The 17,797-nt window shown below is 43.6% G+C and overlaps 1 protein-coding gene and 1 pseudogene across 2 annotated transcripts; one reads left to right on the forward strand and one right to left on the reverse strand.

The window, feature by feature from the left end:
• LOC110498754 overlaps positions 1–5,143 on the reverse strand; it is a 55,092-nt pseudogene extending 49,949 nt beyond the window's left edge.
• A 3,574-nt stretch (positions 5,144–8,717) lies between these two features.
• LOC110499053 (transcription factor Sox-8) lies at positions 8,718–11,892 on the forward strand. Of its 2 annotated transcripts, none has more exons than XM_036955886.1 (3): positions 8,718–9,367; positions 9,712–9,833; positions 10,176–11,892. In XM_036955886.1, exons 1-3 carry the CDS (start codon positions 8,961–8,963, stop codon positions 10,934–10,936), a joined length of 1,290 nt encoding a protein of 429 aa, XP_036811781.1. In that variant the 5' UTR covers positions 8,718–8,960; the 3' UTR covers positions 10,937–11,892. The 2 variants fall into 2 exon arrangements, with proteins under 2 accessions (XP_036811781.1, XP_021431560.1); XM_021575885.2 differs by having other exon boundaries at positions 8,719–9,367; positions 9,712–9,959.
• Positions 11,893–17,797: the final 5,905 nt, after the last annotated feature.

A 17,797-nucleotide genomic window follows, 5' to 3' on the forward strand; every position in this document is an offset into this window, starting at 1 on the left:
GGCAAAAAAAACTATTTTAAACAATGGATGAGCTTTTCTTAGTAATCTACTTGAGAACCATTTAGGGTTTTAGAGAGAGGTTTAGTGCTTTTATATTTAATAATCTCAACCCACCCAATTCATATTCATTATATAGATAGTCACGCTTTATTTTGTCTGATTTAGCGTCCCAGATAAAGTGAAATATTATTTGCTCATATGATTTGAAAAACGAATCATCAGGAGTAGGCAGCGCCATAAGTAAGTGAGTAAACTGAGATATGACTATGGAGTTAATCTGGGCAATTTTTCCATAAATAGACAGGTATTTACCTCTTTATGGTTGCAGGATCTTGTCTATTTTTACAAGTTTTCTATTGAAATTAATTGTGGAGAGCTTATTTATATATTTTGTGATATGAATACCAAGTATGTCTACTTCACCTTCAGCCCATTTTATTGGTAAACTGCAGGGTAATGTAAAAGTTGTATTTTGTAAAGATTTTTTCAGATTTAATACATTATAAGGCTGCATGACGAGGTTGGTGATGTGAAAAAAAAGTATCTTGAAAGGCATGAGTTCTGCTTTCTTTTTTGCAAAGGCTGTACATACTAGCAGTCTCCCATTCACAATTTGACAAGCACTTTGATAATGCCTCGAATTCATGGCGGCATCCCCTTTGTGTGGCTGTAATCCATGCCTTTTGTGCCCTTGGCCCGGAGTGCTGCGTTGTGCCCAGCTCCCTGAGTGCTGCACATGCCGAAGCACCCCACTCACATGGCTCTCCATCAGGTGATCGGGTCTTTCTCACAGGCTACAAGTGAAGACAGACACGTAAGGGACGCAACTGAGCACGTCAATTCCGAGGTGCACAACACAATTCCGAGGTGCATATTGGAAGAACTGTCCCCATTTACTTCCGTCAGCCAACAAGATGATTAGGCCAAACAAACAACAAACAAAAAAAAAAACATTCTGTACATAGGTCTTACAAGTCAAAAATAAATAAATAACTTATGAAATATAAAACCAGTAACCAAGGTACAGTATGTACAGACATAGTAGCCTATGTCCCTCTACTATCACCCATAGTACACAAGTTTACCTATTATATTCTGTGTGAGAAATAAATATTCCAAACATAGTCTGGGACAGGTGTGGGATGTGATAGGTCCCTATTGAATACAACCACTAGGATCAAAAAACTGTTACGCAATGAGGCTGACACAAAAGATCAGAACGTTTAGCTTAAAATGTCGATAAACTATTAGGCTATTTATTCACATTATAAGTGCAGCAATGCAAACATTGCAATAGGCTCAAAGCACAAATGTTCCATTAGCAGGAAAACACCATTATCAAAAGCGTGATTGTGCATGTAAATGTGATTATGCGTGTAATGCTTTATTATAAAGGTGCGTTTTTATGTTGAAAATGATCTTCCCCAAACTTGAAACTCACTCGCTGCTTATGTAGGCCAGTTAGGCTCTACACCAATTGTACAGCAGATTAATGTGCTTCATTTTTAAGAAGTTATTTGGACACTAGTTTTGATACAAACCTTATCAAAACATAGACATATGGGCCTAAGCTTGCAAAAAGAGCATATGCCGTTTCCTGCCTAATGCAGGGCATCATTGTCAAGTGATAATATTGTCACCCATCACACTATTCTTGATTTAATCTGGTCTTTACATATACTAAATATGTGTGAAATTTGTTTTGATTTAGAATGGATAATTTTCATGCACCTGTCTAGAAACTGGGCCAGCGTGAAAAATGTAATCTACGCACTTAAATAGCAAATGGAGGATGCTTTTCCCGTGGTTCATTTTCATATCAGACAGGTAGGCTATACTCCTGTTGTAAAGAGAAGCAATGTGCTTAATATTAGGAAAGTTGAGAAATAAATATAGTAAGCCTAGCTTATAGAAAGCTGATGGGATCCCCGTCTTTTTAATAGAGGCCATCGCTCTGTCTCACCCAATTGGATAGCCTATAGAAGCACCCCTGAGGGCCCCACCCCATGTTGAGAGTCAGTGTGGCGGTTGTGTTGCCTACCCTCACCACCGGGGGCATCCCATCAGGCAGTCCAGGATCCAGTTGCAGAGGAAGGTGTTCAGTGTGTCTAGGGTTTCTGGAATAAGGGTGTTGATGTGAGCCATGACCAGCCTTTCAAAGCACTTCATGGCTACAGACGTGAGTGCTACGGGTCGGTGGTCATTTAGGCATGTTACCTTGGTGTTCTTGGGCACAGGGACTATGGTGGTCTGCTTGAAACATGTAGGTATTACAGACGGTCAGGGAAAGGTTGAAAAGGTCAGTGAAGACACTTGCCAGCTGGTCAGCACATGCTTTGAGTACACGTCCTGATAATCCGTCTGGCCCTGCGGCCTTGTGAATGTTGACCTGTTTAAAGATCTTGTTCACATTGGCAACGGAGAGCGTGATCACAGTCATCCGGAACAGCTGGTGCTCTCACACATGGTTTAGTGTTGCTTGCCTCAAAGCGAGCATAGAAGGCATTTAGCTCATCTGGTAGGTTCGCGTCATTGGGCAGCTCACTGCTGAGTTTCCCTTTATAATCTGTGATAGTTTAGAAGCCCTGCCACTGTAATTGCCTTAATCTTGTTTGTACCCCAGGAAGATTCTAATGGGGATTCTTAATGAATACAAATACAGTATGTAGGGTAGGCCAACTCTGTAATCAAATCAAAATATACATTTTTATGCTGGTCTATTCTTTTTCTCTCCTTACAGGTATTCGTTTGGTAAGTTACCTTCAATTACATGTATGACTACAGCATCAATCTGCGCCTGGACCTTAACAGCCTGCTATTTGTTAGTCCACAAACTCCTTGTCTTTAGAACCTTCCCACAACTATAACAGAGCCCTTGTTATCCCCATTCCCTAGGCTTAGGTGACGCGATCACATTCAGATCAGTGTTAATATGATCTGGGTCTGGGCCATAGCCAGAGGTTTGGGATGATTACATTTGATGTCAATGCATAATCTCATTGCTCTGGTGGTGTAGGGGTCGTCAACACCAACCAGGTGTCTCAGCTGACATGATTTAATGCCGCTCACTGGTCTGTACTGGTAAATTTGCCTACTGGCAGAGAGATCAGAGTTAGTGTATCATGCCACCCAAACCCCCCTTAAACATCTAGCCATGGGTGGGTCTGTATTCAAAATGTGTCTCAGAGTAAGAGCTTGTATAGGATCCGTTTTGCCTTTTAAATCATGATAAATATGATTATATGCTGTATAACAGGGGGGGGGGGGGCTGTTCCTATATAAATAAGCACTGCTACTCTGAGAACATTGGAAAACAGGGTTAGCAGATGTGGCTGATTCAGCTGGTCTTTGTTGCCTGAAAAGGATTCCTCAGTTGTCATCCCAAAAACTCAGCTCGCTCAATTCAATCCGACTGAGGTTTTATGGTACGTGGGGCATCTAATCTTTCAAACGCAGTTATGGTGTAAAATCTCATCGCTGCAGGGGTGAGGATAAGTAGTTCTGGATGTAGGCCACTAGTTCAGATAAGAGCCCAGGTCAATTTGACTTCTCTGATTGGTTAATGACACTTTGGATGCTGGATGGCTGTGGTCAGGTTCTGTGGTCTCTTTTTTTTCTCTTTTTCATTATACAGAAGACCCGCTTATCGAGGAAATCAAACGCTGTAGGAGGAGGTTGGTGGCACCTTAATTGGGGAGGATGGGTTTGTGGTAGTGGCTGGAGCAGAATGGTATCAAACACATGATTTGATGCCATTCCATTCCAGACATTATGAGCCATATTCCCCTCAGCAGCCTCCCCTGGTTTGTACTGTATTAGTTAAATGAAATGAAAACAGAACCAAGAATGAATTGGTACCCTCCTCCCTTTCAGTTGTAGAACTTGTATTAAACTACAGACTGTGTTCATCCATATTTCTGTCTCTACATCGCTCTTTTTCATTCCCTCTGTACTGTAAATCCATCTATGGCCTGATCATTACACAGTAGTTGCATGTCCACTGGGCCAGGGTTACGAAGACTGTCTTTGGCCCTATTCCCTTTATGAGAAATGAAGGAGAGTCTGAGTGGGGTGGCAAAAGAGAATTCTACTTTTCAACTCACATTACATCCTTGCCTTACCATTCGTTGCAGATGGCAAAGAGACATTATTGGTCCGCAGCTGAAAATTGACCAGTAGCCAGTTACTATAGACTATTCAAATAAAATTACACTTTAAATAATACAACAGTTTATTTTCTCGTCTGTAGACTACTCGTTACAGCCTCATTCTAAAATGTATTCAATTGTTTCCCCCTCAATCTACACACAATACATCATAATGACAAAGCAAAAAAAGGTTGAAATTACTAAATATATATTTTTTAATTAAAATCACATTTACATAAGTATTCAATTGAGCTCAGGTGCATCCTGTTTCCATTAATCATAATGCACTGTATAGCCCAACATTAGTATCACAACTAAAGTTACATCAACTCAATTAAGCATATAGGAGTATCGTTTCTTGGTTAACCGCTCAACACTGAATGTGCGCATGTGCGCCCTCAAATCATTTGGAGAACATATCCGTTCTATTTTATTCAGCTATGCTCAATTGTGTTCTTCATACTATAAAATAATTCCACGAAGTTCTAAACTAATCATGTCTGCTAAGTTAATAGTGTAGCCCACATCCATATCCAGATTAGGGCCTAACATAAGGACAACTCAGAGTATGCTATTCTGTTCTTCTGAAATACACAACATTTTCTATGTATCAAAAGGTCTGCATCAGTGGCTTGTAAGCTATGCGTGGAAGCCAGGAGATGCTAAATGTGTTAATTAACAGTAAATTACCGTGAGACCGGCAGTTATTTGCTTGACAACTACCGGCTGACAATTTCATGACCGCCACAGGCCTAGTCCAAACACACCAACACAGTCATGAAGCGGGCACGTAAACACCTCTACCCCCTCAGGAGGGTGAAAAGATTTGGCAAGGGCCCTAAGGTTCTCAAAAAGTTACACATCTGCACCATTGAGAGCATCTTGACTGGCTGCGTCACCGCTTGGTATGGCAACTGCTTGGCATCGAACCGCAAGGCGGAACATAGGGTACTGTGGATGGCCCAGTAGATCACTGGGGCCGAGCTTCCTGCCATTTAGAACCTCTATACCAGGCTGTGTTAGTGGAAGACCCTAAAATTGTCAGACTAGAGTCTCTGAAGTCATAGACTGTTCTATATGCAAATAGTAGCCATTTATTTGCTGTTCAGGAGTCTTATGGCTTGGGGGTAGAAGCTATTTAGGAGCCTCTTGGACCTAGACTTGGCGCTCCGGTACCGCTTGCCATACGGTAGCAGAGAGAACAGTCTATGACTAAGGTGGCTGGAGTCTTGGACAATTTTTAGGGTCTTCCTCTGACACCGGTATAGAGGTCTTGGCCCCGGTGATGTATTGGGCTGTAAGCACTACCCTCTCTAGTGCCTTGCGGTTGGAGGCCGAGCAGTTGCCATACTAGGCAGTGATACAACCCGTCAGGATGCCGTCGATGGTTCAGCTGTAAAACCTTTTGAAGATCTGAGGACCCATGCCAAATCTTTTCAGTCTCCTGAGGGGGAATAGGTTTTGTCGTGCCCTCTTCACGACTAATTGGTGTGCTTGGACCATGTTAGTTTGTTGGTGATGCTGACACCAAGGAATTTGAAGCTCTCAACCTGCTCCACTACAGCCCCGTAGATGAGAATGGGGGGGGTGCTTGGTCCTCCTTTTCCTGTAGTCCACAATCATCTCCTTTGTCTTGATCACATTGAGGGAAAGATTGTTGTCCTTGCACCACACGGTCAGGTCTCCCTATAGGCTGTCTCATTGTTGTCGGTGATCAGGCCTACCACTGTTGTGTCATCAGCAAACTTGATGATGGTGTTGGAGTCGTGCCTGGCCATGCAGTCATGAGTGAACAGGAAGGACAGGAAGGGCTGAGCACGCACCCCTGAGGGGCCCACATGTTGAGGATCAGCGTGGCGGATGTGTTGTTGCCTACCCTTACCACCTGAGGGCGGCCCATCAGGAAGTCTCGGATCCAGTTGCAGAGGGAGGTGTTTATTCCCAGGGTTCTTAACTTGGTGATGAGCTTTGAGGGCACTATGGTGTTGAACACTGAGCTGTAGTCAATGAATAGCATTCTCACATAGGTGTTCCTTTTGTCCAGGTGTGAAAGGTCAGTGTGGAGTGCAATAGAGATTGCATCATCTGTGGATCTGTTGGTGAGGTGGGTCTAGGGTTTCTTGGATTATGGTGTTGATGTGAGCCATGACCAGCCTTTCGAAGCATTTCTTGGCTATAGACGTGAGTGCTACGGGTTGGTAGTCATTTAGGCAGATTACCTTAGTGTTCATGGGCACAGGGACTATGGTGGTCTGCTTGAAACATGTTGGTATTACAGACTCACACAGGGAGAGGTTGAAAATGTCAGTGAAGGCACTTGCCAGTTGGTCAGCGTATGCTCGAAGTACACGTCCTGGCAATTTGTCTGGCCCTGCGACTGCGGAGAGCGTGATCACACAGTCGTCCGGAACAGCTGATGCTCTCATGCATGTTTCAGTGTTAGGCCTCCACCCCGTGTCTTACCAGAGGCTGCTGTTCTGTCCTGCTGATTGAGTGTACAACCTGCCAGCTGTATGTTCTTAATTTCATCGTTGATCCACGACTCAGTGAAACATTAGATGTGACAGTTTTTAATGTCTCGTTGGTAGGATATACGTGCATTCAGCTTGTCACAATTATTTTTCAGCGAGTGAACATTAGCTAGCAGGACGGAAGGCAAGGGTAGATTAGCCACTTGTTGCCTGATCCTCGCAAGGCACCTTGATCTTTTTTCAAAATCTAATTTCGATTATGACATTAATGTGTGAGCTAGGACGGACAATATACTGTAACTATTTGTTCAGCACTTTTGAAATGTACAGCGACAGAATTCAGAACATGGGCCATTCTTTCACTATTCTCCCTGTACACCAAGTCAGAGCCGTAGGGGATATAAGCAGACAATGAAAGCTCTTACAATATTAGATGATTACATTTCTCTAAAACAGGCTATAGGCTACATGTGCACCACCAAGTTAGATCAGTAGGCAAAATTAGGAGGGGAAACAAGACCAAATTATTAGAGTGGGGCACATGAGCTAATAACAGCTTACTACACAACACACACTTCGTATTTCTTTCTTAGCTACAGTACATATCTCCCTAGCATATTACATAATTTATACAACAGCATACAAGACATTTTTGGACTCACCTTGTTGTGTTGTGCTCACTTGAACAGGAAGGTGGCGCGGCGGTCCTTCGTGTGCAAATTCTGTCATCAAACTTTGTCATCAAAATCTGTCATTCTTTGGATTTATGGGACATTCAATACAACTGGGAACTCTGAAAAAACAAGGTTGAATCATGATGACATCAGTGATCTTCAGGTCGGAGCTCTAGAAAGAGGCCCGAGTTCCCGACTTGCAATTCCGAGTTGGATGACCGTTCAAAACATATTTTCCCAGTTGGAGCTCATTCCCAGTTGTCTTGAACTCACTGAAATCATATTTCCCAGTTCTGAGATTCCAGTTGTTTTGAGCGTGGCAAAAGTCATGCTGGATTGACACAATGGCCAATGTTGAATGTTTATCCTATTCAATTTGAAAAATAGACCGTTAATACCAGACTTGGGACCACAGACCCACTCAAGTGAAAAGAAAGCTAGTGATTGCGTTGCAATGCTTGCAGTTATCCACTGATTCCTTCCAAACCACTCATTGTTGAATTTGTGATTTCCATCTTGTTGTGTAATGTTTATGTCCAATGGCCCGATGAGCACCGATACGTTTTATCTATAATTTCTTTTCATTATTTCTCTTCACATGAATAGGATTTAAAAGGATTTGCCAGTAGATTGTAATAATAATTTGTTCTTGACTGACTTGCCTAGTTAAATAAAATCCCAACAAAGCTACTGTAGATAAGATGTCATTATATCTGTGGCCAATTTACCTTGAGCCTTCTTGGATGGGCACTTCTAATGTAACTCTATGGCAGCACCCAAGGCTCTTTTTAGCTCTAACCTTAGATTTGGTGGTGACGTAATGTCCCCATGAGTGACAGAACACTGAGCCAATGACAACGCAAGAGAACATTACCAACCCCTACACTCCGTATTTTCAGCTGGCTGCCCCACCACCATAGAAACCACTGAGCTAGGCTGAAACACCTGCATTTTAGAGCTGCATTACTCAAGAAAGCAAAAAAGAAACCACGTTTGTATGCGGCTTTATTAACATTGTTTTCAAACTGATATGTGACACGAATTAATGCCAAAATAACATGCAAAACAGGCATCACCCCATATTTATTTTTTTAGCTAGAAAAGTGTGGCTCAGAACAGGTGGGGGTCTGCTGTGAGGTTGCAAGTCCATCGAGTTCATGCCTTGCACATATGCTTCCACAGTTAATGTATCTGAATATAAAGCTGGAATTCTGACCATGTTCATTTTGTCTACGAGTATCCTGTTTTAATGTCTGAATGATATAAGCAATTTTACATTGGCTATACAGTAAAACTAATTATTAGAATGTATATAACACACATTTCAAATCACTGGCTCATATTTCCCACAAATGGGAGGAATCAGTGGAGCTACAGCGTATGTACAAACCAATAATATATGAGGGGTGGAGTGAGAGGACGCAACCAGATTCCAACAACATTCTCTTAGCACAACAAAATGTGTCAGTATCAAACTGAGATTTCAGAGTTTGGACATTATAACCAATATGACAACTTACAACAGGGTGATAGGTAAGAATTAACATCACGACAAGCGTTTGGGATTTTACATTTTAATTGTTCCTCACTCAGGGCTCCGTGCGTAAAATGCGCATTTGGCACAATCAACAGGCAGCTATATAGACCAAAGCAATTTTTCACTGAACATGACCGAGGAAAAGAGTAAGTCATTCAGCGACCATCCATGTAGTCCAACGGGAACCGCCAGCTCGATGTCGCAGGACGACTCGGATTCGGACGTCCCGTCCTCTCCAACCGGCTCCGATGGACAGGCGCCCGGCAACGGGATAACCCCAAAAATGGACACCAGCGAGGAAGATAAACGGTTTCCCGCGTGCATCCGAGACGCAGTGTCTCAGGTGCTTAACGGATACGACTGGTCGCTCGTACCGATGCCTACACGAGGAGACCGGTCTCTGAAAAACAAACCCCATGTGAAGCGGCCGATGAACGCGTTCATGGTGTGGGCGCAAGCGGCGCGCAGGAAACTAGCTGACCAGTACCCGCATCTCCACAACGCCGAACTCAGCAAGACCTTGGGGAAGCTCTGGCGGTCAGTAGAGATAACCGAATGTATATATTTAATGGGGGGTATAGTACACATTTGCGTACCTAATGTGCCGCATAGAACATGGAACAGATGTACTATGGAAATGTTTTTTGCTCCAAACCCAAAAATCTGCAGTGAAGATTGACAAGTTACAAAATACTTATTATTCGTTTATTTTCTACTATTGTTTCATGAAAATTTGTGCACAACTTTGCCTTTTCATAATGATTAACCAAATTTTACATGGCATGTTTAGAATGATTATGGTAATGATATTCACTGTGACATCCAGCATTGTGCATCTTATAATAGTCCACAACTCAACCCAACCTGTCATCAATTTCCAGCCTGCTCTCTGAAAGCGAGAAGAGGCCATTTATGGAGGAGGCAGAGAGACTGAGGGTGCAACACAAGAAAGACTACCCTGACTACAAATACCAACCCCGGAGAAGGAAGAGCACCAAGCCAGGTCAGTGTAACTCCGACTCCGGGGCTGAGCTGGCCCAATTCCACCCAGGCCAGATGTACAAGGCTGAACCTGGTCTGGCCAGACTGATCTCTATGGGGAATGGGCATAATCATCCAGAGCGGACAGGTGAGTGGATCTCCCAGCATATGTGATACATTTGTGCAAGAATGTAGAACAATCCATACTCAATAACAACACACAGTTTGTCAGTCACCAGGTCTTTTTTTTACTGATTGAGATCTTGTATGAACACTTATCTCTCCTGGGTTCAGGTGTTCCGGCACATTCTTTTGTTAGTACGCCGTAGCTAATGTTTATGCATCTGTTGTGTATTTTCTGAAGGCCATCCACATGGTCCCCCCACACCCCCCACCACCCCCAAGACAGAGCTGTATCTTGGGCTGAAACATGATGGCCGGCGCCCCCTGGATGGGGGACGGCAGAACATCGACTTCAGCAACTTGGACATCTCTGAGCTGAGCACCGATGTCATCAGCAACATGGATGCCTTTGACGTCCATGAGTTCGACCAGTACCTGCCACTCAACAAGCACAGCTCCGCCCCGGCGCCTCCGGACCATGGGCACGGGGGTCACGGATCCAACCCCCCCTCTGGGTCCCTCAGCTCCTCCTACGGCCACTCCCACAGCAATGCCTTGCCTTGGGGTCCAAAAGGGGCGGGAGCGGAGGCGGCGCTCCCCTCTTCCTCCTCGTCTTCTAGTAACAGCGATGGCCTTCACCACAGAACGCCGATCAAAACGGAGCAGTTGAGTCCCAGCCACTACAGCAGCCAGCACTCCCACAGCTCCTCGCCACCCCACCCCGACTACGCCCCCCTCAGCTCTGGAGGCGGCCCCTCCTCTGCAGCCCCCTCATCCTCCTCCTCCCAGCCCAGCCCCCAGTGTGACTATGCAGACCTCCAGAGCCCCAGCTACTACAGTGCCTACTCCAGCTACCCCGCAGGTCTCTATCAGTACCCCTACTTCCACTCCTCTCGTCACCCCTACGGCAAACCGCTCATCAACAGCGTAGCCATCCCTCCGCCCCACAGCCCCACCTCAAATTGGGAGCAGCCGGTCTATACCACACTCACCAGGCCTTAGACTCAGCATTGACAGCCTATGGTGCCTGATATGGCTTTCTTCTGTTTTTGCTGTGTTAGTGAGGACATGACACAAGGCTCAAGGTTGGACACGATCTAAGAACAACTGCCTGCTGGTTTTGTCAGAATGGACAGAGAATCTCTACCCACATTCATGCATGAATCTTCTGTGGGAAAAATGTGGAACACACTTCTGTTTTGACCACGAAATCACAAATGAATACAATTCTAGATGAACTTTTTATGTGCCTATCTGATGTTCAACTCTTTATCTCAGATTGAATAATTATTGTTTGTATCTATGTTTTATATGAACATGTTTTATATTGGAATGCACATTCCGGCTTAACAAATGCACCAAATGAATAGTAATTCCACTTCTTAGTTACTGTTCATCACTCCAGTGCAGTTCCATTCCTTGTCAGAAAAAGCGCTGGGGACTTTCACTCAAGGCAACAGGTGTTCAGTTCTGTTTCCTACAAATCGAGATGACAAGATTTCAGGGTTGAAGGAAATGAGTAAAATGATATACCATATGCTGTGATTGACTGGACAGCTGGACTGAGGACAGGAACCACCATGCTCGTCATATAGAATGGACCGCTAAGCCCTGAGCATCTGCTGGACTTGTCTTCTTCAAAGGTTGACATGTCCATTCCAGCACAGCAGTTCTGTGCGGATGAAGGCCAAAATGGCTTGTCTTTCTGAAAAGGCAACTGCAAAAAAAAAACATGGAGAGACTGCCCAAAGGGCAATCCAGGTTTGGTTATTGGACTTTTATACTTGATATGTCGACTAGATTATTTGTATGCCGGCTCTATGAAAACCAGCTAATATCATTTATATCCGGTGCTTGTAAATGCTTGATGAATTTAGTGCGCATGACCACGCATTTATGCTGTTTTATGTTTACCTTTACCATTAAATAACTGCATTGCAGAGTGTTTTCACCAACAACAAATTTGGTTAGGAGAAGCTCCTCCCTCATTCATTTTCAACAAGGGCACGCAGAGAAATTTGCAGGGGATTGTGGGAAGGTGAGCGGCGAAACCCTGCTAGCGGAGTGGTAGAAAAAGTTCAGCGAAGTACAGACTTCGTGCAAATTTCAAGCGTTGTCAAGAGGAGGCGCTGCCTCTGGTCAAAACCCACTGTATGAACTCATGCAGAGCCGTTAAATACGTTGGCCCACACACCTGTTTCTTGCTGTTACAAATATTTTTTGCAAATTACATATAAACTTAATGTTTATAAGTAGTTGGGCAGTTTCTTGAAGACAAGATGGATGCTTGGCATGCAGTTACTGAGAGTTGGCATACTACCAAGTGTGTTTGTGTGTGAGTGTGTGCATGCATGAGTGAGAAGCGTGCGTGTGTGGGTTTGCGAGCGTGTGCTTGCGTGTGAACGCGTGACACAGACAAAAAGCTCTGAATTTTAATGAGCAATTACTTTGTTGAAAGATCCTTTGTCTCCCTTCATCTGGGGAAAGAGAGAGAAATTAATTGGACTGAGAAATAAAAACTGCATCATTACCAAAGGCACCAACAAGCAACAGGGTATGAGAAGAATTCATCGCAGTGAAGCTGATCAGAACAGATGGGATGTGGGTGGCTTGTGAGCGGAATGCTCTTTTTTGTTTGTTGTGAGAACAGATTTAAATGTATAGCCACCGGTATGCTGTAACTCAGACTGTCCTGCCTATTGTTTGCCAGGACATTTTAGCAGAAACTCAATTAGAGAGATAGGGATGAGGATAGAGAATGGAGACAGAGTGTTAAGTTACTGACAGAATTAATCAGGATGCATTGCATAATAACAGGAGTTTGGCTATACAAATTATGCATGAATCACCACCATCACCTGTCCAACTGGAATAGATTGATCATTCAGTGAATAACAGGCACTATACCTAGACCAACATAGCTATTAACTATTAACAATCTTCTTAAACCATTTTATTTTAACAGATACAGTATACTGTACCTGGCTCATAGGTTGCTATATTTACTCTCAGGCCATGCTAAATGCCCTATGTTTCTGCCCCTGGGCTTCACTACAGAAATGATGGCTGAGGATTTGGGGTTCCAGCCACTTTTAATTACTTTGAATTACTTCCTGAATGGTGAAAATATCTGGTGAGTTTCACTGAGTTAGTGTCTACTGGAGTTAGCCTGGCCTGCCGGGGCGCCAACGACAACAAGCTGCCAGACAGAACTAACATTGACTTACCCATGATGCCACAGGGATCTGGAGCCAGGGTGGAGGGGCAGAGGAGTGTGGAGGGACACATCAGGAGACCTGACTCGCACTGTGATTCGCCACACAAATGGTCATATATATACTGTATAGGTGGGAAGGCAGTTCCACCTCATTTGGATTGGTAAAAACACAGAGGCAGTTGAAATTCTGCTAAGACTATGCATGGGAAAATCAATTTTGGGTTACTGTTCAATCACCTACAAATCCCAGTTACACCTTTCAAACAGCAGCTTCGTATGTTATCTAATTTCCTTCCAAGTCAAGTTCTGTTCACGTTAAGTTTTGTTCAATTAGTCTCCTTAATTATTTTGAAACATGTTTATAAAGTTACTAATATCTTTCTCATTTTCATTACAGCTATTAGAAGTTAAAGCTTATAAGTGGTTCATACAATTTTAAGCAGTGAAAGGGATCCCTTATGTGTGTGGGTTTATTCAGGGTCTTTTCATTAGATTTGTGCCTTCTCTGTAGCCGTCCTTTAGGCTTTACCAACATGAGACACCAGCTGATTGGGTTAGACTCATCACTAAATTATTACCTATAACTTGAAACAGACTGGGGCAGCAATGTAATAGACTTACAACAGTCAATTAGACCTAAAACCTCTACTGACGCAAGTGATGAGGTACACGTTTCTCCCTGATCTTGTCTATGTGGTATTCTCTGTCTCAAAATAACAGGATGCTACTGGCAAGTTGTTCCTGTGCAGTGCAACAATGACAAAGGGATGAATAACAGTTGTTCAAACTGCAGGCCCATTTCTATTGTTCAATCTAAGTAATGGCTTCTATTTTCTACTAATTCATCAATAGAAAGACTAAGGAGGTTCCAAGACATTGATGTTCCCACAGATATTGCACACCTCTCATTTCAACCAAAAATAGTGCCCTTTGACCCTTTGGGGTGTATCAACTGTTCTTCAATCCCCTGTCGTGTTGGCCGGTTGGACCACTCTGATCCCTATAAAGAGAAAGAACTTTGCCTTGGAGTGGTCTGGAGTGGTCTGCGATGGTTCACAATGCCAGAAACAGAGCAACCGTGAAACTCCACCGCGGTGACCGAGGTCAACCACAGCACGTTGCTTTGGCGCCAGTCCTTGGGAAAAGCATGTAGTCCCCATCTCGCAGACAGAGGGATGGCCTGTCTCGATGCCTGACAAAAAAAATCTGCCAACTCACTCATATGCTATACCCGCTTTATATATCTTCATTACATGTACATTTGCAGCATACTATTTCATATGAATAAAATCTAAGTGTTTAAATAAGAAAACATACTGTATTACCAATAGATAAAGATGTTAATTTACTTCGCCTTGATGGCAGAAGCAGATGTGAACCCTAAAGTCAGTGAGATTACAGAAAACTGAGGGAGGGAGGGAGAAAAAGGTGTCAGAAAGAGAGAGGGAAGGAAAGAGTGAAGGTAGCATGTGCGACTGTGTCCCAGCTGTTGCTATGACGATTGGGCTGCAGCGCCATGAGCCTGACCCCCTCTGAAGCTCTTAATCCTAACCTCCCAACACACACACAGACACACAGACACACACACAGACACACAGACACACACACGGAGGAGTATCCCTCAAGGATTTCCAGCCATGTGGAACCGAGATGTGAATGTGGTTCAATTTACTGGAAGTTCACAGGAAAGGCACACAGTTCACAGAACAGACACATACTGTATGTATGGAGACATGACGGGAGCATGTCCTTATAGTTACGCAAACAAATAAACAGAGATAATCACATGCCCGCACAGACACACCAATTGACAAGAATCAACACTCTACCACATCTCACCATTACAATGTTACCATAACTATTTACTACATAATTGAACTGTTGTGAACTTTTAATTACACACAATACCAGGTCTGTGGGCATGTGTAAGCTGCACAGCCATTATCATGCTCCTCGTGTTTGTGCATACGGTCAACACACTCCAGCCCTTATTGATATGGTCCTCCACACTTCACAACTGCCCGCCTCAGAGTGTCCATCCAGCCCAGGCTTAACACTAGAACTCTCCCTGGGTGGAATTCCAACAGCTGTCTGAGTTCTCCAACCGCCACCTCTAACGGCAGCTGTGTGTCCGTCTCTGTCCCCGCATCAGTTAGCACAGAGAAGCACACAGCTTCGGAGGGTGGCCCCTATCCGTTCTGCACGCATGCATACTACGAGAACACACACGGGCGCACAAACAAACACAGGCACACCCGCACACATTATCTGAAGACAAGAGACTACTAGAGTAGTGGTTTCCAAACCCTGAAATTAAACTGGGTTCAAATTTGATCAAACAAATTAATTGTTCTCTCTTCAAATGGGAATACTGTATAATACAACATTTGAGTGTCAACTAAGAGCCTTTTACACTATTAAAATGCACTTTGATGTAATTATGCGTTGGGACAGCCCTGCTGGACCTTAAATTGAGTGAATACGAACACAGGGTATAAAGTGGGGTTCCCTTCATTTTCTAGCGTCAATTTGTGCGGAACCATTTTGGGACCCCATGCGCGCGCACGAGAGAGAGAGAGAGAGAGAGCGAGAGAGAGAGAGAGAGAGAGAGAGAGCGAGAGAGAGAGAGAGAGAGAGAGAGAGAGAGAGCGAGCGAGCGAGAGAGAGAGAGAGAGCGAGAGAGAGAGCAAGAGAGAGAGCTAGACACTGTTGCCCTAGAGCACACAAAAAACTATACATACCTTGGCCTAAACATGGTAACTTCCACAAAGCTGTGAATGATCTGAGAGACAAGGCAAGAAGGGCATTCTATGCCATCAAAAGGAACATAAATTTCAACATACCAATTAGGATTTGGCAAAAAATACTTGAATCAGTCATAGAGCCCATTGCCCTTTATGGTTGTGAGGTCTGGGGTCCGCTCACCAACCAAGACTTCACAAAATGGGACAAACACCAAATTGAGACTCTGCACGCAGAATTCTGCAAAAATATCCTCCGTATACAACGTAGAACACCAAATAATGCATGCAGAGCAGAATTAGGCCGATACCCACTAATTATCAAAATCCAGAAAAGAGCCGTTAAATTCTATAACCACCTAAAAGGAAGCGATTCCCAAACCTTCCACAACAAAGCCATCACCTACAGAGAGATGAACCTGGAGAAGAGTCCCCTAAGCAAGCTGGTCCTGGGGCTCTGTTCACAAACACAAACACACCCTACAGAGCCCTAGGACAGCAGCACAATTAGACCCAACCAAATCATGAGAAAACAAAAAGATAATTACTTGACACATTGGAAAGAATTAACAAAAAAACAGAGCAAACTAGAATGCTATTTGGCCCTACACAGAGAGTACACAGCGGCAGAATACCTGACCACTGTGACTGACCCAAAATTAAGGAAAGCTTTGACTATGTACAGATTCAGTGAGCATAGCCTTGCTATTGAGAAAGGACGCCGTAGGCAGACATGGCTCTCAAGAAAAGACAGGCAATTTGCTCACTGCCCACAAAATGAGGTGGAAACTGAGCTGCACTTCCTAACCTCCTGCCCAATGTATGACCATATTAGAGAGACATATTTCCCTCAGATTACACAGATCCACAAAGAATTAGAAAACAAATCCAATTTTGAAAAACTCCCATATCTACTGGGTGAAATTCCACAGTGTGCCATCACAGCAGCAAGATTTGTGACCTGTGGCCACGAGAAAAGGGCAACCAGTGAAGAACAAACACCATTGTAAATACAACCCATATTTATGCTTATTTATTTGATATTGTGTCCTTTACCATTTGTACATTGTTAAAACACTGTATATATATAATATGACATTTGTAATGTCTTTATTGTTTTGAAACTTCTGTATGTGTAATGTTTACTGTTAATTTGTATTGTTTATTTCACTTTATATATTCACTTTATATATTATCTACCTCACTTGCTTTGGCAATGTTAACACATGTTTCCCATGCCAATAAAGCCCTTGAATTGAATTGAGAGAGAGAGAGAGAGAGAGAGAGAGAGAGAGAGAGAGAGAGAGAGAGAGAACAAGACAGAGAGAGAGAGAGAGAGAACAAGACAGAGAGAGAGAGACAGAGAGAGTGAACGAGACAGAGAGAGAGAGACAGAGAGAGTGAACGAGACAGAGAGAGAGAGAGAGAGAGTGAACGAAACAGAGAGAGAGAGAGTGAGAGTGAACATGAGACAGAGAGAGAGAGAGAGAGAACGAGACAGAGAGAGAGAGACAGAGAGAGTGAACGAGACAGAGAGAGAGACAGAGAGAGTGAACGAGACAGAGAGAGAGAGTGAACGAGACAGAGAGAGAGAGAGCGAGAGAGAGAGAAAGAGAGAGAGAGAAAAAGAGAGAGAGAGAGAGAGAGAGAACGAGACAGAGAGAAAGAGAGAAAGAGAGAGAGAGAGTAAAGATAACCTTGAGAGAGAGAGAGAGAGAGAGCAAGAGAGAGAGAGAAAAAGAGAGAGAGAGAAAGAAAGAGAAAGAGAGAGAGAATGAGACAGAGAGAGAAAGAGAGAGAGAGCGAGAGAGAGAGAGAGAGAGGGAGCCCAGCGGTTGATGAAAACCAAATGCATTACTTATTTGATAATAACAATCCGAAGTAAAGGAGACACGGTCAGCGGGA

The sequence above is a fragment of the Oncorhynchus mykiss genome, chromosome 20 (assembly GCF_013265735.2).
Source record: "Oncorhynchus mykiss isolate Arlee chromosome 20, USDA_OmykA_1.1, whole genome shotgun sequence".
NCBI classification, from domain to species: domain Eukaryota; kingdom Metazoa; phylum Chordata; class Actinopteri; order Salmoniformes; family Salmonidae; genus Oncorhynchus; species Oncorhynchus mykiss.